General features: G+C 50.2%; 1 protein-coding gene across 4 annotated transcripts; it reads right to left on the bottom strand.

Moving 5' to 3' along the window:
• On the bottom strand, positions 1 to 21807 carry NQO2 (N-ribosyldihydronicotinamide:quinone dehydrogenase 2). Of its 4 annotated transcripts, XM_030760225.2 has the most exons (8): positions 21653 to 21803; positions 20324 to 20466; positions 20084 to 20108; positions 18649 to 18813; positions 11504 to 11634; positions 8545 to 8658; positions 7554 to 7655; positions 1 to 5991 (listed from the first exon to the last, which is right to left on the bottom strand). In XM_030760225.2, exons 4-8 carry the CDS (start codon positions 18686 to 18688, stop codon positions 5815 to 5817), a joined length of 564 nt encoding a protein of 187 aa, XP_030616085.1. In that variant the 5' UTR covers positions 18689 to 18813; positions 20084 to 20108; positions 20324 to 20466; positions 21653 to 21803; the 3' UTR covers positions 1 to 5814. The 4 variants fall into 4 exon arrangements, with proteins under 4 accessions (XP_030616085.1, XP_022442255.1, XP_089774345.1 ...); XM_022586547.3 differs by lacking the exon at positions 20084 to 20108 and having other exon boundaries at positions 21653 to 21802; XM_089918219.1 differs by lacking the exons at positions 20084 to 20108; positions 21653 to 21803 and adding an exon at positions 21550 to 21625.
• Between the last annotated feature and the right edge of the window lie 3407 nt (positions 21808 to 25214).

Here is a 25214-nt window from a genome sequence, read left to right as displayed (position 1 = left end):
TTTCTCCAGCAAAAACAGGTTTATTATAAAAAGAATTGCAATTTGGGGGCTACTACCATGGGAACCTGCATGCAAGTCCCCAGCAAAAATGGAAAGGAGGACACTTTTATGTGGGGAAAGGAAGTTGGGAGGGATGTAGTAAAAAAAAAAAACAAACCAACAGTCCATTGCTTTTCATTGGCTGAGTTGTTGCCAGGATAGAAAAGGTCTCTGCTATTTTTGCAGGGTGTGAGACTTCCCCCTCCCCCTTTATGACCTCCTGACTCTCTTTCATTGAGGTTTCTGTTCTTTTTTGTGTTTTTTACATTTCCCCCTTTTGATCAAAATCTTTCTCTGAAAGCATCTGATCAAGCATGAGGGGTTTTTTTGGTGTCAGTGGCTTTTTGTACCTCTGCCAGGGAGGACCTTTCCTGTGTACAGTCTCACATCAGAGGGAAAATGCAGATTTCAAACCTACTGAGATTACATTTGAGTATTGAAGAGGAGCGGAGAGAACTGTGAGGCACTTTTCATCTAAAGTTCATATGTTACCAAGATCATAGACACTGGAGATCATCTGAGCATGTCATCAAAGGTTTGGTGACAAACTCCAACAGGCCTGGAATGGATATTTTGGGAAGGATGTCTCATCAGATGTCATCTGCTTCAATTCCGGGAAATCTTGACTTTCAGGTCACCAGATGATGTGCAGGTCTAGTCAGGGTTTGGCACTTTCTTTAAGTGTGTCATGTGAATCCAAGAGTCAATTCCTTGTAGTTTGGTGGCACAAGGGTTGGTTTAGCAGTACTTGATAGGGGCCTTTCCAGCAAGGTTGAAGAGAGTTTTTCTGGAGGTAATTACTCCAGTAGATGAAATCTCCAGGTTGCAAGGTGTGATTCTTAAGGTCTTCATTTTCTGAGAGACGCTAAAAAGATTGCTCTACCAAAATACAGTTATTCTTAATTGAAATAATTAGGCCTTTACAATATTGAAATATCTCTTATCAAGTCTCAGTCAGAAGAGACAGGAGTGAAGTGCATTGGGTGTCCTGTGACCATCTCAAAGGGTGAGAGGTTATGCATTTAAAAAGGAATAGGGGGCTTCCCTGGTGGCGCAGTGGTTGAGAGTCCGCCTGCCGATGCAGGGGACATGGGTTCATGCCCCAGTCCGGGAGAATCCCACATGCTGCAGAGTGGCTGGGCCCGTGAGCCATGGCCGCTGAGCCTACGCGTCCGGAGCCTGTGCTCCGCAACGGGAGAGGCCACAGCAGTGAGAGGCCCGTGTACCGCAAAAAAAAAAAAAAAAAAAAAAAAAATTTCTGCTGTGGAAAGAAACTATTAAGAGAATCAAGAGAGACAACATACTGGGAGAAAATATTTGCAAAGCACATATCTGATAGAGGATTTGTATTCAAATGTTCTTTAAAAACTCTTAAAACTCAACAATACAAAAACAAACAACACTATTAAAAATGGGCAAAATATCTGGACAGCTCACCGAAAACAATATACAGATGGCAAAAAACATATGAAAAGGCGCTTAACGTCATTTGTCATCAGGGAATTACACATTAAAGCAACAATGAGTTGTTTACTTATTGTCATCACTACACACCTTTTAGAATGGCTAAAATCAGAAACAGAACACAAAAGTACCAATTGCTGGAGAGGATATGGAAAATAAGTCGCTTTTTTGTTGCTGTTAGGACTTTTGTTGCTGTTAGTAACATGGCGCAGCCACTGTGCAAGAAAGCTCGGCAGCTTCTTAAAAAGCTAAACACAGTCTTACCTGTGATCCATCAATTATACTCCTACTTATTTACCCAAATGAATTGAAAACTCATGTCCACACAAAAACCTGAACATGGATGTTTATAGCAGCTTTATCCATAACTGCCAAAAACTGAAAGCAACCAAGATGTCCTTTAATAGATGAAGCATAAACTATGGTACATACATGCAATATTATTCAGCAATAAGAAGAAATGAGCTATCAAGCCACAGAAACACATGGAAGAAACTTAAATGCATATTTCTCAGTAAAAGAAGCCAGTCTGAAAAGGCTACATGTTGTTGATTCCAATTCTATGACATTTTGGAAAAGGCAAACTATACATACAAAAAAAGATCAGTGGTTAAAAAAAAAAAAAATCAGTGGTGGTCAGAGGTGTGGGTATGGAGGGGAGGGATGAATGGCTGAAGCACAGGGAATTTTAGCACAGTGAAACTATGATACTGTAGTAGTAGATACATAATTTCAGACATTTGTCAAAACCCATAAAACTTTACTACACCAAGAGTGAACTTTAATGTATGTGATTTAGAAAAATAATAATTTAGGAGGTCTGGAGATTCCAGGAAAAAATGTAGACTGTGACAAGGGAGTCTAATTGTATTACAAAAGTATGAAACAACCACCCCAAGGAGGGTGGGGGCAGGGGGAAGGGACTTCAGTCACTTTGGAGTCCACAGGCTAAAGGCAAAAGGAACTGCACACGGGACGATGCTCTAATTGATAAAGTTGATTCCCACGGTACACATGTTAACAGTTCTGACACTGCCGTACGTGTTTGCTGGACCTGAACAATTGAGTAGTGGATGGTGAAAGCCAGGGTTCTTGTCATTAGAACGGGAATTTACAGATTAGAAAGGGGAGGAGGCTAGAATAATCCACGTGTAAGGGACAGAGTTGATGATGGTAAAACAATGCAGATACAGATGGCTACATATAAAAATATTTACACATATATGTATGTACATGAGTTGGTGGCACACATACATTTCTTTGCTCTGCCAGCTAAGGGAGCCTGAAAGAAATCACACTGTACCATAGCAACCAGCACACCTAGTGACCAGATCTTGTTTCTAAAAGGGTTCCCAATGGCCAAAGTTGGAAGACAATGAGCAAGATAACTTAAAACGTAGCACTGGATTATAACCTAAAGTAGAACATCATATCCATGAGTGCATATTGATACAGATAAGTGACTGAATAAATAAATGGAGGGGAAACAGATCTCCTACGCAGAATTCCAAATAAATTATGTATGTATTCCAGTCTAAGCGAGTTGGAGTATAACTCCCACTCTTTAAGTGTGGGCTCCACAAAGTGACTTCTTTCCAAATCACACAGCATGGAAAGGGGGAAACAATACCACTGCTTCAGCCAGCTGATCAGATCAAGTTCAACATCAACCACCATAAACCGTATTGATAGTATGTGTCCTTGATATGATGTGATGAAAATGGCACTTGCCCTCTGTGAGCTTTTCTCCCCAAAACCGTAACTCCAGACTAATCATGAGAAAGAAAATCAGGCACGTTCCATTAGAGGGACAACTGGTATACCCGACCAGTATTCTTCAAAACCCTCAAGGTCATCAAAACCAAGAATCTCTGAGAAATCTCACAGGTAAGAGAAGCCTAAGAAGACATGACAAATAAATGTAACATGGTATCATGGATGGGAGGCTGGAACAGAAGAAAAGACATTAGGTAAAAACCAAGGTCATCTGAACTATGGACTTTCGTTAATAATAATGTATCAGTGTTGGTTCATTAATTGTAACAAATGTGTCATGCTAAGATAATAAAGGGGAAACTATCCATACGGTATATGGAAACTGTAATTTCAATTTTTCTATAAATCTAAACTGTTCTTTAAAATGGTCTATTAATTCTTAAAATGCTAAAAAAAATCAGTTAGCTGTACTTGTGTGGGTCTATTCCTCTCTCTCTTCCCTCTTCAGTTGATCTCGTATCTATTCCTTTGCTACACCACATTGTGTTCATTACTGTAGCTTTAGGATAGGTCTTCAAATTGCGCATTGTGGAGCCAAATGTATGCTTTCTCAAAATTGTTTTAACTATTCTAGCTTCTTTGCCTTTCTCTGTACATTTTAGAATCAACTTGTCTGTATTTACCAGAAATTCTCTCCAGGATTTTGACTGGAACTGTATTAAACGGATGTATAAGGGGATGTACAATGGATGGATGGGGAGAATTGACATCTTAACACTACTGATTCTTCCAATCCACGAATATGATGGGTTTCTCTATTTAAAGAGCTATTCTAATTTTTTATCAGCTGTTTGCAGTTTTCAGTACAGAGATGGTGTACATGATTTGTGAGATTATTTCATTTTTCTATCATAAATGTTGTTTTACTTTTGGTTTCCAACTGTACATTGCTAGTATATAGAAATACAGTTTGCCTTTGCTGGTTGACCTTGTATCTTGTGACCTTGCTAAACTCTCTTATTAGTTCTAGACCATCTTTTCTGTAGACCTTTGAAATTTTCTATGTAGACAATCATATAATCTGCCAACAGTGGCAGTTTTAGTTTTTCCTTTCCAGTATGTGCACTGACTAGTTCTTCCTGTGTGATGTGGGACAGGGGTGGTGGAAGTGGACATCCTTGCCCTAGTCCTTATTTTATCAGAAAAGTTTAACATTAGCTGTAGGTTTTTAGATGCTCTCTATCAGGTTGGGGACATTTCTTCCAACCCAAGTTTGCTGAGAAGGTATTGTTTTTGCTTTTCAAGAATGGCTTTGAAGGTGACCCTTAGAAGGAATCTGAGGAGGACGGCCCCAAAAAGGGTCTGAGGAGGATGGAAGAAAGAGAATCTGAGGACTGTTCTGAAAAAGTCTGAAGAAAGTGGCGTCAAAAAGGAGTCAGAAAGAAGTGACCCTGAGAGATCAGATGCTGATCCGAGGATAACAGCTCTGAGTGAGGGAAGGTTCAGATGAAAGGAAGAAGATGCACACGAAATACTATCTGGTGGCGACTTCCCTGGTGGCACAGTGGACACGACTCCGTGCTCCCAAAGCAGGGAGCCCAGGTTCAATCCCTGGTCAGGGAACTAGATCCCACACGCCGCAACTAAGAGTTCGCAGGTCACAACTAAGGAGCCTGCAAGCCACAACCAAGACCTGGTGCAACCAAAGATAAATAAGTAAATATTAAAAACAAAACAAAAAGAAATACTATCAGGTGAAAAAGAGAAGAAAGAAAATGAGGATGGAAAAGGGTCTGAAGATGGTGGGGGGGGAGGGGCGGGGGAGAGGAAGGTGAAAGGTGTGTGACGAGGGGGATCCAGCGGGAAGCTGGGACAGTCTGATGGGGGCGGGGCTGGGATACTGAGCAGAAGGGCCCTGACCCCAGACAGCTGCTCTGTCCTGGGCAGTGACGATGACCGTGACGATGGGGGGAGCGGGTGGGGGGAAGGGATCTAATTCCTCAAACCTGCTTTGGGGGAGACACTCCACCTACACGTGCCCACACCTTGAGGTTACTGTCAGTCGTGTTCCCCGAGCTCGCACACACTGACAGGATGCCTTCTCACTACTGCTTGGAAACCTCGTTGTCACGGGCACGCAGGGATTGTAAAAATATGTTAAGTGGCTGATCAATTAAAACTTCACAGTCATGATGCAAGTAAAAAAAAAAAAGATGGAAGAAGTAAGTCCAAACAGAGCACTCAAACACGAGCTGTGAACAGACTTCACTTTTCTATGCAAACAGAAATTCAAGTTGAGTTATGGAATTAAACAAAACAAAACCTAACAAATCCAGTTCCAAGCCAGAACTACAGAGAAACACCACCACCCGCGAAGGCTGAAGACAGGGAGATGGAAAAATATTAGAAATGAAAAGAAAGCCTGGGAGAATACGGACATCTGTCAGGAGAGAATCCTGGACAACCAGCGGGTGACGGGAGCCGCAAGTCGGCCTACAGGACCCTGGAGACACAGTCACATCACCCCACACACCTGCTGCTCTGTCGTGCCGTTGTTTATTACACACACCAGCACCTCCCGGCGTGGCCCCGAGGTCACTGCCCGAAGTACCAGGGGGGCGAGCAGGGGATGGGCTCCTCGTTCCAGATGGTCTTCAGCCTCTGCGCCCAGGAGGCCACCATCCCCTTTCTTTCTTCTTCTGATGCAAATTCAGGAGCAAAACTGATATGAGGGGCAAGGACTTTAAATCCACAGAAGTGCAGCGTGCCGTGCTATAGCCACAAAGAAAGGAGAGCAATGAGAAGCCGCCCTGCACACGCCATCCGTTCAGTCACCAAAGGGGACAGAACACCTTTCATGCTACCAGTTAATCGAAAACAACGGAACTGCCCCAGAACCTCAGGACACGGCCGCTACCAGGGAGGTGAAGAGTGCTGGGCAGCGGCAAGTTCCAAATTCTACTCTGATAACTGACATTAATCTTTAATCTCTGCTGTTGAGTCAGACACTGAAGTTTAGGTTTTGACTGGTTAGGCAAATTATGGCAAGTCATGTGATGGAATATTCTAGAATGAGGTTATTTTAGCTACAATGTGCCACCATGGAAGGCTGTTCAAGATATGCATTAAATGTGAACAGCAAGAAGAAACGTGAAGCAGTATTTGTGGCACACCGTTTATGTAAAAAGATAAACATGATAAGCCTAATCATTAAAAGTATATATTTAAAAATATATATGGGCTGTAAAGAAATACATCAAATCATTCAAAGTGATTATTTTTAAGGGAGAAATTAAGGAAACTATTTTTGTATTTTATAATCTCACTTTTTTCTATGATATGTACTTCTGCAAACTGAAAAAAAGGTGAAGATTTTTTAAAAGCAAGAATTTAGGCCTGGCTAATGGCACCTAAGAGGCCCCTCGGCCTCTGCAGAGGAAGCTCGGGCTTCTGCAGCTGAGCATCACTACATGGAATGACTATCCCGTCTCCTTTCAGAGATCGTTTTTCTAGAAATATCACTGTCCTCCGTCTGCACTCCTTCCCTAAACCCACACCCTGTCCAGGCCTGCCCCATCAGGTGGGTGGGAGGCCGGGACCCACGCCACCACCTGCATTTCTAAAGCTCACGAACCCTTAACTACGTGATCTCTTCCGAGCTCAACACACACCCCTAACAACCTAGATGGGCAGCTTCCATGCAGGTCTCTGGGTCTCCCAGGAGTTCCCTACGGCACAGGGGGGCTGGGACAGGGCCCCCAGCTCCCTTCCTCGGCTCTGCCCCTCACCAGGGCACTTCCACTGACCGCCGTCCTCGCCGACCCCGGGCCCAGGGCGCAGAGGCAGCCCGGCGTCCACCTGGGAGCGCGGCCCGGAGCTGAGCCCGGGCTCCTGGAGGCGGGGTGGGCTCTGGGGAGGCGCCCAGCCGCTGGCTCCATGGAAACATGCCCACTCACAAGGCTGCCGGTTGCGGGCCCGGGAGCCTTTTGCCAGGGTTCCAGGTGATGCTGCCTCAGGAAGCAGAGCCGGAGTGTGGATGGCTCTGCCCTCCCGAATCGTGACACACACGGGCCACCGTGGGGCTCCTGTGTGCCCCAGAGCACACCAGCCAACTAGGTTTGGCCTGGCCTCTAACCAAACGATGGCAGAAGCTATCCTGATAACACGTGTTTTCCTCATTGGCCAGCCTTTCCAGTGCTGCCAAGTAAATCATTAAAGAGGGCAGAGGCTCTCACTTCCTGTACCCAGGGAAGTCAGAACGGTCTGGCCTTCAGGCCTATGTCACACCTCATTTGTACCAGGGGAGGTGCGGGTCAGGGAAGGGTGTGGCGTACCTGGAGGGGCCACAGGAAGTATCGGAAGTCTCCGCTGACTCCAGTTTTCCAGTACATGTCGGCCGTGCCGCCCGTGGTTATGGACAGGATGGCCAGTTTACCCTGCGGAGGACACAGCACACGCACTGGTGGGACCCCAGAGGACAGGGTAGTAAAGGCCACTGTGACTCCAGCCCAGAGGTTTATAATGACCGGGAGGGAAAACCCGAGGCCAGCTCCCCTGCACCCTTCCCTGATGGAAAGACACACATTCCCATCTCCGTCCAGCCCAACTGCAGGTGACAGCTACATCAAATGGAGAGAGCAGGGGACAACCAGAGGAACGGATGGGGCGCACACAGAGCTGACAGGCCCCGGGGGTGGTGGAGAGCAGGCTTCAGGGACGCAGGGGAGGAGTGGATGAGGCGGAGGCCAGACCTTGGAGAGGCTGGGAGGGCAAATGGTACCGCCCGCAGTGCCCAGCTCCTGGGGCCACTCAGCAAAGGGTGGCATCTTTTCACGGTCCAAGATGGATCTCATGACTCAGTGTTTTCTTTATATGCACTTATTTTCTGAGGATCTCAGAATTTAAAATGTCATTTGTTTTAGTGGGAAATCCATAGCTACCATGTCCTATGCACCTGCCAGGTTCCCCGCAACCTCTTCCCTGGGGGCAAGGCGTTATCCTGTTTTCAAGGTGGTTACGTGACGCTCAGAGGTGAACTGGTGCGTGGCCAGTGACGAGCCCGCATCGTGGAGCAGGTGCCCCTCGGCAGCCGTCCCCAGGCCAGCCCAGGCCTCCCTGGCTGAGCACACAGACAGACGTGGACGCTCTGTGTCCCTCACTGGGAAAAGCCCATGACCTCGGGAGCGACGCTTTCTCGCCCATGTAACCACACGGGGCCTTACACACGGTTGGCGCTCAGTGTTTGGTTAAAAAATGCAAACTAGGAGTGACTTGCTGAGATGCCCCCTCCATCCCCGATGGACGCTGCCCCTCATCCGGCCGTACCTTGAGGAGGCCGTCGTCATAGAATCCCGGGATGTCGAAGGCAAAGCCCTGGCACAGCACCCTGTCCATCCAGCCCTTCAGGACAGCCGGCACGCTGAACCAGTACAGCGGGAACTGCAGGTGGAACAGGCAGGGAGCGCTGGGGTCACTTCCGCGTTCCTCTGCCTGGGGGTTCGGGGGAGCCTCCTCCCCGGGCCCGGGCAGGCAGGTGTCACCAACACGATGGGGAGGCTTCTCCCCCTTCTCTGAGGCGCGCGGTGTGGCGGTGACGGCTGGCGGGGTGGGCAGAGCCGACAGCGTCCTGGTCGCTGTCACAGGTGGCTCTGCGTCCCCCGTGACGGTCTCCGACTGCTTGCCCCTGACTGAGTGGGCCGGGAGGTGCTGACCCCCAGCCACGGGGCCAGAGGGAGGGTGTGGGAAAGAGTTTGCCCGTTTCCCCACCTGGGGGTGAGACACGGCATCTGGGAGTCGGGCTGGGGTAGGTTATGAGAAGTCTGATCCTCAGATTCCACACACCAGCAGCACGGTCTCCCTGGAGTCCACTCCCGTTAGGGTTAGAAGCCCTAATACCATATCCAACAATATCAATGAAAAGAGATGAACACGTGCAATAACCTGTTACCAAAGCTAGAAGGAAGCCCGTGTTTCACATGCTTTCACTATGAATCTAACTCAGGACTTGGCACTGAAATCCCAGCTCCACAACCTACTGCTGTGTGACGTTGGCAAGTTACTTAATCTCTCTGGGCCTCCTTAGCCTGATTTGCAAATCATTCACAGCACTGTGGTGAGGGTTCAATGACACATCACAGTGCTCAGAACAGGGTAAATGCTCAGTGAGTGGTGAGCTATGGTCATAGTAGCAGTGATCGTTGTGAATGACATTTTTATCAGTGTTGAGCAAAAAAAAAATAAACATATATGCAGAGGCTCTGGGCAGAGTATGGGAAAAGGGGTGGGGTGGGGAAAAGACATGTGAAAAGAGGCAGAGTAAAGAAAGACTCTCACAGAAGGAACAGGCCTTGGCTGGTGTTCACCTTCCAGTTACAGGAAAAGGGGAGGGGGGAAGCCTCGGACTCCGTGTGCTCAGCCGGGAGCCGCAGCGGAGGGGAGACAGAGCTGCGTGGGGTTCTGCTCGGACCAGGGGCCGGACTGCTGGGCGTCGTCACACGGCTGCACGGTCCTCCGTGACTACCAGCGTGCCGGTGGGGAGCCGCGGGCACTCAGGTGTGAGGAGGATGGAAGCACGGCAGCACTTTGACCACACCCGGAGTCAAGGTCGCGGGGAGGCAGACGCGGGGCGGGGCGGGGCGAGGCGGGGCGGGGCGAGGCGGGGCGGGGCGACGCGGGACGGGGCGACGCGGGACGGGGCGGGCAGACGCGGGGCGACGCGGGGCGGGCAGACGCGGGGCGACGCGGGGCGGGCAGACGCGGGGCGACGCGGGGCGGGCAGACGCGGGGCGGGGCGGGCAGACGCGGGCAGACGCGGGGCGGGCAGACGCGGGGCGGGGCGGGCAGACGCGGGGCGGGGCGGGCAGACGCGGGGCGGGGCGGGCAGACGCGGGGCGGGGCGGGCAGACGCGGGGCGGGGCGGGCAGACGCGGGGCGGGCAGACGCGGGGCGGGCAGACGCGGGGCGGGCAGACGCGGGGCGGGCAGACGCGGGGCGGGCAGACGCGGGGCGGGCAGACGCGGGGCGGGCAGACGCGGGGCGGGCAGACGCGGGGCGGGCAGACGCGGGGCGGGCAGACGCGGGGCGGGCAGACGCGGGGCGGGCAGACGCGGGGCGGGCAGACGCGGGGCGGGCAGACGCGGGGCGGGGCGGGCAGACGCGGGGCGGGGCGGGCAGACGCGGGGCGGGGCGGGCAGACGCGGGGCGGGGCGGGCAGACGCGGGGCGGGGCGGGCAGACGCGGGGCGGGGCGGGCAGACGCGGGGCGGGGCGGGCAGACGCGGGGCGGGGCGGGCAGACGCGGGGCGGGGCGGGCAGACGCGGGGCGGGGCGGGCAGACGCGGGGCGGGGCGGGCAGACGCGGGGATGCGGAGGCGCGGGCACGCGGGGACGCGGGGCTGCCGCCTCCGCATGCACAGGTGTAGTCTACGGGGCGTTTCTGCGCTGTGTCTGGAAACTGGCTCTGCGCCCACCGCAAGGGTGGTCCTGTTCTCCCGCCCACGTCCCGCCCCTCAGCAGGTTAGAAAACAGAGACGATGTGGACCCAGGAGATCCCTTCCTGGGAGGCTGGATCTAGTGACGTGGGGCAGAGGTAGAGCGGCCAGATGGGAGAGAAGCAGCTGCCATGGGGAAGGGAGCAGACACCCCACACCCCGTGCCACTGCCCTGAAGCCCGCCACGGCCTGTCCTCGGGCTCCTGGGACCCAAGCGATCAGGGCCCTTTCGATAAATCCCCTTCTCTCCTGGCCTGACTTGGATTTCTATCCACCCAACGACTCCCCAAAAGCACATTTACTCTGCTGCCATGATGCCCGCCTGGCTGGCCGTGGACGTAGCGTCCTGGGCAGCTCTCGCGCAGTGAAGCCTGCCTGGGACAAAGGTGAGTGCGCACCAGGTGAGGGTAGGGGGTGAGGCCACCCACGGGGCTTGACGACTAGGATCCTTAAGGAAGCAGTTGCATCTGGCCTAAATTACTCTGACAAACACCCACGCAGACAAATCTGGTTTCCATGCAGCCCAGCACCTCCCGGGCTGGGGATCAGAGGACGAAGGCAGCACCTTCTGCAGGGTCAGACGTTTCGGGACCACAGGCTAAAGGGAAATCCCTGCTGTTTACTTGGAGGTCAGGATCTGAACGGGGGGTATGGGCTCCCTGGGTCTCCGGACCCAACGAGACAGAAGTAAGCGTGCAGATCGTAGCACCACCGCCAGGAGCGTGAACTCAGTATCGGGAAAGACTGCACACAGGACAAACCAAATTCGTTACCATAATCTGAGGGGAACCAAACCTGAAACATCACTAGGTCGGCCTCCTGGACCTTCTTCTGCTCCACGATTATGTCGCTGGTCAGAGACCTCTTCTTGCAGGCCTCGTACGCTTCCACACCGTAGCTGAAGAACTCGGGGCTGGAGAGGGCGCCTGGAAGAACAGAACAGGGGTTCTCACCCAAGGGCAGCCGCGGCCCATCCCGCCAATCCCACCAACGCCACTGCTGCCTGGACATCACTCCCCACCCCCGGCAGGTCACCGGGCAGTCACGGAGACCTGAGCACGCGCCAGGCCCTGGGGTCAGACTGTGGACGCAAAGAGAGCAAGCTATGTCCTGACCTTCTCCTAAGGGACTCACAGTCCGGTAGGAGACGTGGATGAGCAACCACACGGTAACACACAGAACACGACCACTCAGCTTGCTAGGTGTAACGTTACGGCAGACGGGCCTCACACCCCACGGCCCAGAAGCAGCGGGCCTCACTCTGCACATGTAACAAGCACTGCAGCTCTGCGGGGGCGGGTCAGGAGCGCACCCTGGGGATGAGTCGGGGTTCTGACGACGGAGTAGGAGTTTCGGGCAGCCAGGAGAATCAGGGGACCTTCTGGGCAGAAGACGCAGACGGGACAACTTGGCCAGCCCAGGAGTGGGCCACTGGGAGCACAGCCAAGGACCTGCGGTGAGAGGCCGGGAGGCCCGCAGGTGATGTGACTGCAGGAATGGACCAGGGCTTGTGAGCCCGGCCGAGGGGCTTAAGCTTCTCCTGCACACAGGGGGCTGCTCCCCATGTATATAGTGAACGCTCCAATTCAGCTCTGGAAAAGCTCACTGTGGCCTCAGCGATTCAGGAGAAGGCCTGGTAGGGGAGGGGCTCAGGCAGCAGCAGCAGGGGTGGGGAGGGGTTGGGCTGGAACCTGCAGCACCTAACCCTAACCCCTGACCCCGGCCCAACCCTAACCCCAAACCCTGATCCTGACCCCGACCCCAACCCCTAACCCCCAACCCTAACCCCTGACCCTGACGCCGACCCTAACCCCTAAGCCTAACCCCTGACCCTGACCCCAACCCCTAACCCCCAACCCTAACCCTCTAACCCTAACCCTTAACCCTGACCCCCAACCCTAACCCTCTAACCCTAACCCCGACCCCCAACCCTAACCCTCTAACCCGACCCTAACCCCGACCCCCAACCCTAACCCCTAACCCTCTAACTCTAACCCCTAACCCTAACCCGACCCTAACCCCGACCCCAACCGTAGCCCTAACTCTCGACAACTAGGCTGAAAGCCAAGTTAACACTTTGATCTAGGCCTTCAGTGGGTTCTCCTCAAGCATCACGATTCACCCAACCGCACTGATCAGTGTTAACAACAGTCACCAGTGGTTGAGGATCCCCACGTACCACGCTATGCTCTGCAGCATCACCTTTCTATGTTCGTAACAACCCGACAGGCTGGGTAATTCCCAACCGACCAGAGAGGAGGTGAAGGCTGAGGGCCGAGCTCAAGGCCACGGGTCCCACACGGCAGCAGAGGGGACGACGGGAGGCCCAGGTGCGGCCCCTGCAGCACGCGGCCTGCAGAGGAGCCCAAGGAGAGGCCAGCCCTTCAGCAGCCACAGCTGAGAACATGCCAGGGCTCTGCTTCCTCCCTCAGCCTCCCCGGGGTTCATTTTCATTCAAAGCACCTGTTGGGACCCTTCTGTGCATGAGGTTCTGTACTGACCAGAGACCCTGAGCAGGAGAGCCTGTGTCTCAGGCAGGCTGCCGCCCACCGGGTGTGGAGCCCACAGAGGACACGGGGTGCTTCTGATAATGGTAAACGGACAATAAAATGTGCATGGGCCACGTGTACTCTAGATAAAAGTAAATATCAAAGCAAAGGTATCCAAATGTCATGGGAAAATGAGAATATTTTTATAAGTGAGGATATGGAGAGGACTTTCTTAGTAAGACGGGAAGTCCAGAGCCATGGAAACATACTGACTCATAGCTTGAAACGGAAGCTGGAGAAAAGTAAGCCTAAGTCAACAGGGGGACTGGTAAGTTACAGCAGGTGCCATGAAGTGCCGTGCAGTCATAAAGAGGCTCCCAGAAGCTCTAGTGAATCAAGCAAATCCCCACTTCCGTCTGTATCTGTAGAGTGTCTAAGCTCCACACAGACACACATTTTGTTGATATTCAGAGTAAGATCTACAATGATCCACACCACAAAGTTCCGCCTGCTGGTCCCTGGGGGCCACGCGGGACCAGGAGGGCATGTGAAGGGGCTTGTTGTTTTCACCCTCTGCCCACCTGTTCACCACATTTAAGATACTTTATACAAAGAGCCTGTGTCACCTGATTCACTGAAAACCAGTGGCTCCTCCACATAATACTCTCTCTCTCCCCAGTCCCTGCTTTGCTGTTCGCTCAGTGAAAAGAATTGGTTTATTAAAAGGGAATAGACAGGGACCTCTCCGGTGGTCCAGTGGGTAAGACTCCATGCTCCCAATGCAGGGGGCTCGGGTTCGATCCCTGGTCAGGGAATTAGATCCCACATGCCGCAACTAAGACCCCGCGCAGCCAAAATAAATAAATAAATAAATATTGTTTTTTTTTAAAAAGGGAAGGGCTTCCCTGGTGGCGCAGTGGTTGAGAATCCGCCTGCCAATGCAGGGGACACAGGTTCAAGCCCTGGTCCGGGAAGATCCCAAATGCCACAGAGCAAGTGAGCCCGTGCTCCACAACTACTGATCCTGTGCTCTAGAGCCCACGAGGCACAACTACTGAGCCTGCCCACTGCAACTACAGAAGCCTGCATGCCTAGAGCCCGTACTCTGCAACAAGAAGCCACCGCAATGAGAAGCCTGCGCACCACAACCAAGAGTAGCCCCTGCTTGCCGCAACTAGAGAAAGCCCGTGTGCAGCAACAAAGAGACAACACAGCCAAAAAAATAAATCAATAAATTTAAAAAAAAAAAAAAAGGGAAGACAAGAAAAGACAAAGGTGTCAGCTATTACCATCAGCACTAAATACTAAACCTGGGGATCTTGTTAACCCAACTGCAAACAGAAGGAAATTAAAGGTAATTAATTTAAAATTAAAACTCCTGGAAAACCACAGGTGAAATTATCATTATTTGCAGATGACCTGACTGTGTATCAGGAAAGCCCCAGAGAATCAGCTGAAAACTACAAACAGTAAGAAAATTAGTAGCAGCCACATACACGCACACACAGCTGAGTCCTCTTCACACGGAGCAGGGGTCCCCAACCCCCTGGCCGCGGACTGGTACCGGTCCTTGGCCTGTTAGTTACTGGGCTGCACAGCAGAAGGGGAGTGGCGGGCGAGGGAGAGAAGCGTCATCTGCGTTTACAGCCGCTCCCCATCGCCCGCATCACCGCCTGAACCATCCCTCGCCCCAGTCCATGGAAACACTGTCTTCCACGAGACCCATCCCTGGTGCCATAAAGGCTGGGGACTGCTGACACAGAGGAACAAAACGCACTTAGTAAGAATTATGTGAGATCTGCATGAAGAAAACTCGTAAACAGACCTGGAAGGTTGTAAGAGCACATGAGCAAATGAGGAGCCACGCCTGCCACTGGAACAGAAAGAACTTCACGAGGCTGAGTCATCCGTAAACTTAATGGGACCTCAATAAAGAGATCTGTTAGTGTCCTTCATCAGATGAATGGATAAAGAAGATGTGGCACATATATACAATGGAATATTACTCAGCCATAAAAAGAAACGAAATTGAGTTATTTGTAGTGAGGTGGATGGACCTAGAGTCTGTCATACAGAGTGAAGTAAGTCAGAAAGAGAAAAACAAATACCGTATGCTAACACATATATATGGAATCTAAGGGAAAAAAAAGAAAAAAAAGGTCATGAAGAACCTAGGGGTAAGATGGGAATAAAGACACAGACCTACAAGAGAATGGACTTGAGGATGCGGGGAGGGGGAAGGGTAAGCTGTGACAAAGTGAGAGAGTGGCATGGACATATATGCGCTACCAAACGTAAAATAGATAGCTAGTGGGAAGCAGCCGCATAGCACAGGGAGATCAGGTCGGTGCTTTGTGACCACCTAGAGGGGTGGGATAGGGAGGGTGGGAGGGAGGGAGACGCAAGAGGGAAGAGATATGGGAACATATGTATATGTATAACTGATTCACTTGGTTATAAAGCAGAAACTAACACACCATTGTAAAGCAATTATACTCCAATAAAGATGTTTAAAAAAAGATCATCTGTTACCTTTTGAATCTTGCCAGCCAAAGGTTGGCACTTGCCATCTGCCTCTACAAGGATTAAGTCACAAACTGCTGTGGCCACTGACCTTCAACACGCCCTGAAAGGGGTTCAGGGTGGAGATCAGGAACGAGGCGCCCTGTGCTCCCGGAAAAACTGGCAGAACAGGTCTTCAGAGAGTTAGATCCTTCCAGGAGAAGAGTTTATGAGCCCAATTCTTGCATCTCTTCGTATCTAGAAAAGCACTAACGTCACTAACGGAGACGTGTGCTCCTCGTGACCAGCAGCAACCTTCTACCGAACTGTGTGCTCAACTGCACGCACCCCCTTCACCAAAATCACACAGATCCTGACTTCCCCCCCTACCTCTTCGGAGCAGTTCCTCAGAGCTCTTGGAGAGGCTGCCTCCTGGGCTATAGTCCTCATTTTGCCCCAAAAGAAACTTAACTCACAGCTCTCACGTTGTGCATTTTTTTTCAGTCGACAATCTGGAAAGCTAATTCAAAAGATTTTATGGAAAAGTAAAACTAGTCAGAAAAAAATAGAAAATAAGACAAGTGAGGGTGACCTAACTATATCAGATATTAAATAAATTATTTGCCAAAATAATTAAAGCCATGTGGTACTGAGCCATGGATAGGAAAACAAAAGCAGAATACAAAGTTTAGAAGAGAATAAAACATGTGGGAATTCAGATCACAATGAAGGTGGCCTTTTAAATTGGGGCAAATAGCTGGATCATGTAATAAATGGTGATGAGAGAGCTGGGTAAGTACTTGGGAAAAACGACCCACACCTCACATCATACACCAAAGTAAATTCTGAATAGAGAACATACTTAAATTTAAAAAGTGGAGGGCTTCCCTGGTGGTGCAGTGGTTGAGAGTCCGCCTGCCGATGCAGGGGACACGGGTTCGTGCCCCGGTCCGGGAAGATCCCACATGCCGCGGAGCGGCTGGGCCCGTGAGCCATGGCCACTGAGGCTGTGCGTCCGGAGCCTGTGCTCCGCAACGGGAGAGGCCACAACAGTGAGAGGCCCGCGTACCGAAAAAAAAAAAAAAAAAAAGTGGAACCTGTCAAATACCAGAAACTATAACACCTTTAAAAAATAAGCTTAGAGTTTACATGACACAATATACACAGGTCAAAAGCCAACTAAACAAAAGTAAATGAAATTCTGCGTGAAAAAAGCCACCATAGTAAAGTCAAAACTAAAAAAAAAAAAATAGGTAAAAATATATTTACAATTCATATACAAAACTGTGTATGTACTCAGGGACCATTTTTCCACCTGTCAGACTGGCAATTATCCAAAAATTGGTTAAATGAGGAAACGAGCACTTGCAAACACTGCTGGGGGTAAACTGGTACAGCACCTATGGAAGGCAATTTGATATTATCTACGAAAATTCAAAACGCACATTCCCTCTGACCAGCAACTCCATTCTAGATATACCAGCACAGATAGGAAAACACGTATGGCCGCGACCGTGTGCTGCAGCTCCGTTATCACAGCAAAAGTGAGAAACAACCAAAAATGCCCATTAGTGGCAGCTACTCAAACCATGGCTCCTCCATACAATGGGGGACTCCGCAGCAGAAGAAAAGAAAACAACATATGTAACATGTCCCCATTTTTTAAAAAGCGGAGGGAAAATGGAGACTATGCCCTTAATTGTTTTAGGTACATCCAGAGATAGCGCAGACTCACTCCAGAAAGATGCACAGGTAATGGGTAACACTGGTTTCCTTGGGGGCAGAGGAACCGGGTGGCTGGGGACGGGGGAAAGGACTTGCCCTGAGACCTTTTTGACTTGAGAACTCTCCATCATGTGCAATGATAAGCTTTGTTTTCAAAATTGTTTTAATTTAAAAAATTACAAAGAAGGCAAAATCCCCCAAACAATCTGATTTAAAAATGGGCAGAGGATCTGAACAGACATCTTTCTGAAGAAAACACACAGATGGCCAACAGGCACGTGAAAAGATGCTCGACATCATAATCACCAGGGATGCAAATCAAAACCACAGTGAGATGTCACTTCACACCAGTCAGAATGGCCATCGTCCAAAAGACAAGAGACAACAAGCGCGGGTGAGGATGTAGGAAAAAGGGGACCCTCGTGCACTGCTGGTGGGAATGCAAAGTGCAAGCCACTGTGGGGGACAGTGCAGAGGTTTCCTCCCCAAGACTGAAAATAGAGCCACTATCCAGCAATCCCACTTCTGGGTATCTACCCAAAGAAAAGGAACACAGTAACTCACAAAGATATCTGCACCCCTGTTCACTGAAGCATTATTCACAACAGCCAAGATACGAAAACAACCTAAATGCCCATCAATGGATGAAGAAAAGGTGATATATAAACACAATGGAATATCATTCAGCCACAAAGAAAGAAACCTTGCCGTTTGCAGCAACATGGATGGACTTGGAGAGTATCATGCTAAGTGAAATAAGTCAGGCAGAAAAAGACAAATACTGTATGATCTCACTTATATGCGGAATCTTAAAAAACAAAACAAAAAAATAACTGAGCTCGTGAATACAGAAAACAGATTGGTGGCTGCCTGGGGCAGGGGCTGGAGGGTGTGCGTAATACAGGTAGAGAGAGCCAGAAGAGCAAACTTTCAGTTATAAATGGCTGAGTCACGGGGATGTCACGCACAGCACGGTGACTACAGTAACGACGCTGCATATATGAAGGAGTGGATCTTGAAAGCTCTCATCAAGAGGGGAGAAAAGTGAAACTGTGTGGTGACGAATGTTAACTGGACTTGTCATCATTTTGCAACATATACCAACATCGCATCCTTATGTTACACACCTGAAACGAATACAATGTTATGTCAATTATACCTCAGTAAGAAGACACACACAGAGAAGAAAGTTTAAAAAACCAGAGCATTTATTCCATGACTCACCAGTGATATCTTTCCTCGTGGCCCTAGGCTCAAAGTCCATGGCATAGAGATCAGAAACGGTGACGGTGCAGCCCTGCCGGCTCAGTTCCGCCACCGCCACATCCTTCAGGGACCCGTTGAAAGACCTGGGCTCTTGGTGTGCGTAGACGATGAGCACTTTCTTACCTAAATCCGGACAAGAAACCATTTCTCTTGAAGAATAATTCCTCTTTGTCAAAATGCAACAAGGACTAAGACGACAATGAAACATGTAGGTGCATCACCATGGCTGAAGCTAAGCGAGAAAGACCAACGCTTTTTATGGGTGACCCGTTTAAAACAATGAGCATTTAAGAAAAATCTAATTATGTCATAGTTCATCATTACTTGAGTTTACTAACACACAAATATACAACAAGTTACAATTCCTCAAGAGTAACACAACTGAGTTCCTTAAAAGCCCAATCTGTCTTGGTTATCCTCCATAAGTTTTAGCTGTGCTGCCTAATATCATAAGAAACTACCGTGACTAACCTTTTGTGCTGACCCTTTGTTGGAAGGCATCAGCCACTGACACACAGCTCTGCTTCCTTCCCCTCCATCAAAAACTGACACTTAAGACATCAAAAATCAGATCCCTAGTCCCATGGGAGAGGCAGAGCCTGCATCAAGTCCCGCTTTTGCAGGGGAGGCTGAGGGCAAGAGGCTCTAAGAAGACCAGCATTACAGGACCTGGCCGTGTCGTTAATACCAACAGCCTCTGAAGCAGTACTTTCCTCGTTCAGAAGATTCTGTGAGCTTAGGTACCGAAGGCAGCTGTGGGGATTTGTTTAAATCTTCCCTGGGAACGTCTGAGACCAAAATGTTTAAACTCTTGATTTATATTATTCTGTTTAGGCCCTTAAGGAGAAAATATAAACGTCAGTTGGAAGCAAACAGCTCTGGGGCATTCAGCTGAGTGTAAAGGTTGAATCCCACAAGTGAAATTAATGATTAACAGTTTTATTTTAACCTCTCAGACTCATCTGTTATAAAGGAACTCTACTTGGTGACTTAAAAGGAAAAAGGATACACACGAACTGGGGAGAGCGTTGCCTCCCAGGGGATATTTCACGAGGTCTGGAGACGTTTCTGGCTGTCACTTCCAGAGGGAGGCAAGGCTGGCATACAGGAGACAGAGCCCAAGGCTGCTGCTAAACATCCTACAAGTACAGACAGGTCCCCCAACACAGGGCTATCTAGCCCCAAAGGTCAGCAGTGCCGAGGCTGACAAACCCTAACAGACAACGCGATGTGTAAAATAACGTGAACGTTTATGTTCTGAAATGAAAGGATTTTCATCTTTTGTTGAAATGAAGAGATGTCGCAGAATGGGATGGGTGTGAGTCGTGCTGAATCTTTAACCGTTGTAACTCTTGGGGCTCATTCATTCAATATCTATTTATTGAGCACCTACTATGTCCTGGTGCTCATCCCAGGGGCTGGAGGCAAAGCAAAGACAGGATAAGCATTAGATTTTGATGGGGCTGAAATGGACAGTAAGAAAACACAAAACGAGAGAATTCCAGATAGCAGTGCACATTATAAACAAGTTTTATACACTTCAGCGCTGTCTGGAGTTTTTATAACAAGGTATTCAATTTCTAACTAAAATTTTAATTTAAAAAAGCTTAACTCCCCCATGGCTAATAGTCACCTGCCATATTCTAGAAGATGGGTATTTTTCTCTCCGGATGCTGCCAAGAGGAGGGTCTGCAGTGAACTCTGGGCACAGAAGGACTGCGTGTGGTGGGGCCTGGGCTCTCAGGCGCAGTCACTCTCCTCAGTGACCCCAACAATCTAGAAGAGAAAACAAACACTGAGGGGCAGGGGGAGAGGTCGAGGCACGGCCACAGGCAGGTTCAGGCAGAGGGAAGAGCGAGGGTAAGGCAGGCGGTGGGAGCGGAAGCCAGGTGTTGAAGGAAGCCTGCATGATGCACCTGGGGTTAAAACAGAGCGCTGGGTGGTGGGAGATTCGGTCCAAGAGATGGGTGGGTCTGCAGGACAGGGGCAAAGACTTTACCCTGAGCCTAACAGAAAGCCATTGGAGCATGTTATGCAGGAGAGTGATGGGACCTGATCACCTCGGACAGGTCAGCAGTGTCACTCCAGACTCGGGGAACACCTCATCCTGAGATCCCTAGGGCCAGGGCCCAAAGACATTTTGGTTTGGATAAAAACCATTTAATTTTAATGCCTACAGCAGGGCATGCATTCCCCTCTTGCTTTGCTGGGCCCAGTTTACCTATTTACATCACCCGCCAGGCCCCTGGAGGCCACTGAGTTTCTGGCTCCCGCTCTGGTCAATTCTCCTAGTTGTACAAAATAAGAAACTGAGGCCCAAGAAGTCGGCTACTAGCCCAACACTTCCCCCACTGACCTTCCCTACCTACTGCCCCTGCACAGCAGGGGTACTTTCCCCTTCCTCGGAAATTAATACACTTACCAGGTCAACAGGAAAAAAGAGCCACGTGGTTGTTAAACTCTATATATCACATCAAATGGGCTGATAATTTGATGTGCATTACTTCGTCCTAATCTCTGCGACCGTTTCTCTCTTCCTACACTTGTGTTCTTTCCATCCCCCCTAGAACTATAAATAGCCGGGCAGGAAGCATACACTGAGACACGTTTCTCTTCCCGAATTTCTCTGGCTGAGAATCTCAGGGACTCAAGTTAAAGAAGCTGAGTTCCAGGGCCTGGTACAGACTGGACGGTACGCGGGGCAGAGGCCGAGCCGCAACCAGCCGCAACCAGGCCGGGTCACCGCGACGCCCACCCGCTTCCCGTCTGCAACTGGGGTCGGCGCAGCCCGAGTCCAGGGCGGAGGGCAGCGGCTGATGGCAGCGAAGGGCCTGCTCACCCTGTGCCCCAGCCTCGTACCTGCAGAAGAGGAGCCTCGGGCACGCGGGGAGTGGGAACCCGCAGAGACCCTCGCCCTGGGTAGGGTCCCCAAGCCCGCTCCCCGGTGGGCGCAGACACTCACCGCAGCCAGCGCCCGCGCCCAGGACGAGGGCAGGACTCGGCCTTCCTCCGTAGAACGTCCGACGTCCACGACACGTTCTGGCCGCGCGAGCCACGCACTCGCAGACGTCGGCGGGCGGACGCGCTTTGCGAGCCTGACGCTGGGAGTCCTCCAGCGGGGCCCCGCCCCGAGCGCAGCCCTGGCCACGCCCACGAACACCGCCCCACCTCGCCCTAGACTACGCCCCGCCCCCGAGCGCAGCCCGGCCCCTATCCCCGCCCCGCCCCCAAGCCCGACCAGTCAGGATCTCTCCCCGCACTCGGCGCCCCGCCCCTGCCCTGTCCCCGCCCCCGGGCTCTGCCCAGCGCCAGCCCGGGCCCTCGTTTACGAGCGGGACCCGGTGGCTCCGCGCGGTGGTGGCTGGAGGGATTGTAGTGCTGGGAAGATGGGGGCGCCCCTGCCCGCGCCTCACGTCTCCTCCACCCCCAGGCGGGTGTCCAGGGTAACGTCTGAAGGTCGCGGCATAACAACGATAAAAAGGATGAACTATTGATGCACCCAGCAGCCTGTGCGAGTCTGCAGAGAATTATGAACGAAAAATGCCAATCCCCAAATGGTCCGTCCTGTACGATTCCATTTATGTAACATTTTCGAGATGAGAAATTCTAGAAACGGAGAACAGATAAGTGGTTGCCAGGGTTTGGGGGGCGGGTGTGATTATAAGAGGGACCTTGTGGTGATGGGAATGTTCGGTGTGTGACCGCATCCTAGTGGTGACGTTGTACTGTGGTTTGGCCAGATGTTTCTATTGGGGAGGCTGGGTAAAGAGCACATAGGATGAAGGTTCAAGGCCAAGGAGATCCCCTAGAAGGCAGAGAGGTACTGAACCGTAGCCTGTGGATGTGTGGGCGAGGGGTGCTGGTGAGCAGTTTGGGCTAATTTTCGCCTTTTCCCCTTTTCCAGCACTTTCTGGCTTGTAACACCTCATTTGGTAACCCACCTGCCATTGCGACCCACCCAAGGACCCTTCCCAAACGCTCTGCCTTGATTTCCGGTGTCCTGGGATGGCCCTATAGAGCAGAAGGCAGATTTTTCCCGCTTGTGTAATGTTCCTAATGAAAATAACTGCAGCTGCTGTTTGCACACCAGCGTCAGGGGGTGGTCTGTCTGCGGCTGATGTTTTCCTTGGGTTCAGAAATGAGGACATGGCCTCGCTGTGACATGCTCTCATGCCAGCAGGAGACAGGCCACCTTGTCTTGTGAGCCCAGGAGGTCCTGGGGGACGTTTTCATTTTAGAATGACCTTTATCCGAATGAAAAGTTGTAGAGACATTTCCGAATGTATGAGAATGTCCTCAAAGATGAAATTTGGTTGTTCTCCCCCCTTTCTTGTAAGACTCACTGAGATGATGTCCTCATATCATCTTTGTGTCTCAGAAAGTAAATGAGTGCAACTAAGAAAGGTAGGTGTAGGCGCTCTGAAATAACTGAAGGTAGGCTTCCTTACAAGGAGGGCGAGTGACGCTGTTGTCCCGTGGGAGGGGTGTGTTCACGTCTTTTGTGCTACGAGGACCTATAAGGAAAACAGCCAGACCTCCGGGTGGTGTGGATCCCGTGGGAGGACCCGGTAACTGTGGAGCAGCAGGTGCTGGAACCAGCCCGGGAGCCGTCCAGTCCTTGGTGTGGGAATGAAAGCGCTGAGCTCTAAGAGAGACTAAGATGCGACATCACCTCTGAAAACCAGCAGGTGCAGGGAGCACCTGGGGCCGCGCTTTGGTTCAAGGCCGCCACGCGACAGCACCATCTTGTGGCCGCTCGAGGAATCACAGGTGTGGATGGAGCGTTGCCGGTGGGGAAGGGCAGCTGGCCGGCCCTCCTTCCCTTGGCCTTCAGGATGGTGGAAGAGCCAGTGATTGATTCAGTAGGAGCCCATCCGGCAAAGGGAAATAACAGAACTCCGTGCTAATCTGGCATTTACTGCAAACAAATAAGATGGAACCGCATTTGTATCCTGAGTCCAAGGAGGAGGTGGTGCTCTTAAAACGAGATAAATAGGTTTAGCATCAGCAATAAGCATCGCCTCTAGGGGCTCCCCTTGCTGTGAAGAAATGCAGGCACAGGCTTAGGCATCCCAGGCAAGGGGGCAGTTAAGCCAGCTGTATACTACCTCTTCTCCCCAACTCCCCCTGTTTGTGTTTCAGATGAAAGTTAACATCGAGGGCTACCTTAAGACTAATCGAAGTAGCCTGAACTTTCTCCTAGAGAAGTAGTTACTTTTGGTTTTATTTAATGACTTTTCTTTCCCTCTGCTAACAGCATCCCCTTCCTTTTTGGAAACAAACTCTTCCCAATAACATAGTTATTTTTTTTATTGTAGTAAAATCTGTATAAGATTTGCCATTTCAACCATTTTAAGTACACAATCCTGTGGCATTAATTACATTCACAGTGTTACGCAACATCACTAGTTGTGTTTCCAAAAATTCTTCATCACCCCAAACAGAAACTCAGTAATCATTAAGCAGTAACTCCCCCCTCCACCCAGGTCCTGGTAACATATAATCTTCTTTCTGTCTCCATGAATTCGCCTGTTCTAGATATTTCATACAAATGGAATCATACAATAGGTGGCCTTTTGTGTCTGGCTTACTTCACTTAGCAAAATGTTTTCAAGGTTGGGCTTCCCTGGTGGCGCAGTGGTTGAGAGTCCGCCTGCCGATGCAGGGGACGCGGCTTCGTGCCCCGTTCCGGGAAGATCTCACATGCCGCGGAGCGGCTGGGCCCGTGAGCCATGGCCGCTGAGCCTGCGTGTCTGGAGCCTGTGCTCCGGAACGAGAGAGGCCACAACAGTGAGAGGCCCGCGTACCGCAAAAAAAAAAAAAAAAATGTTATCAAGGTTCATCCGTATCGTAACATGTATCAGAGCTTCATTCCTTTCTGTGGCTGAATACAATTCCAGTTTATGAATATACCACATTTTGTTTATCCTTTCATATGTTGATGGACACTTGGGTCATTTGGCTATTGCGAATAATGCTGCAATAAATATTGGTGCACAAGTATCTGAGTCCCTTTAAGAAAATCTTTTGGGTGTATACCTAGGAGTGAAATTGCTGGGTCATATGGTAACTGTTTAACTTTTTAAGGAACAGCCTAACTGGTTTTTACAGTGGCTCCACCGCTTTACATTCCCACTGATTCCTCCACGTTTCTCACCAACATTTGTTATGTTGCTTTTTTGGTTATTATTATACCGGTCCTAACGTCTGAAGTGGTGTCTCATTGTGGTTTTGTTTTGCATTTCCCTGATGACTAATGATGTTGAGCATCTTTTCTTGGGCTCATTGGCAATTTGTATACCTTCTTTGGTGAAATGTCTATGCAAGTCCTTTGCCCATTGTTTAATTGGGTTGTTTGTTGTTGAATGATAAAGAGTTCTTTATACATTCTGGATAGTATCAGATATATAATTTGCAAATATTTTCTCCCATTTTGTAGGTTGCCTTTCACTATTTTTTGGCCCTATTCCTCTAAAAACAATTGACCAGTGTTTTTTCTTAGTTCCTTTCTATTGTTACTTCTA

Source organism: Delphinapterus leucas, chromosome 10 (genome assembly GCF_059928025.1).
Source record: "Delphinapterus leucas isolate spDelLeu-1000000601 "Yukka" chromosome 10, BTC_Dleu_Yukka2, whole genome shotgun sequence".
Lineage (NCBI taxonomy): Eukaryota > Metazoa > Chordata > Mammalia > Artiodactyla > Monodontidae > Delphinapterus > Delphinapterus leucas.
This window is presented reverse-complemented; position numbering and strand designations above follow the sequence as displayed.

What these genes read in the sequence shown, in the direction of transcription:
- NQO2 (XM_022586547.3), bottom strand. An exon ending in ATGACGACGGCCTCCTCAAG is followed by an intron (nt 7,656 to 8,544) that starts GTACGGCCGGAT and finishes TGTCCTCCGCAG; the next exon opens with GGTAAACTGGCCATCCTGTC. An exon ending in ACTTCCTGTGGCCCCTCCAG is followed by an intron (nt 5,992 to 7,553) that starts GTACGCCACACC and finishes TTGTGGCTATAG; the next exon opens with CACGGCACGCTGCACTTCTG.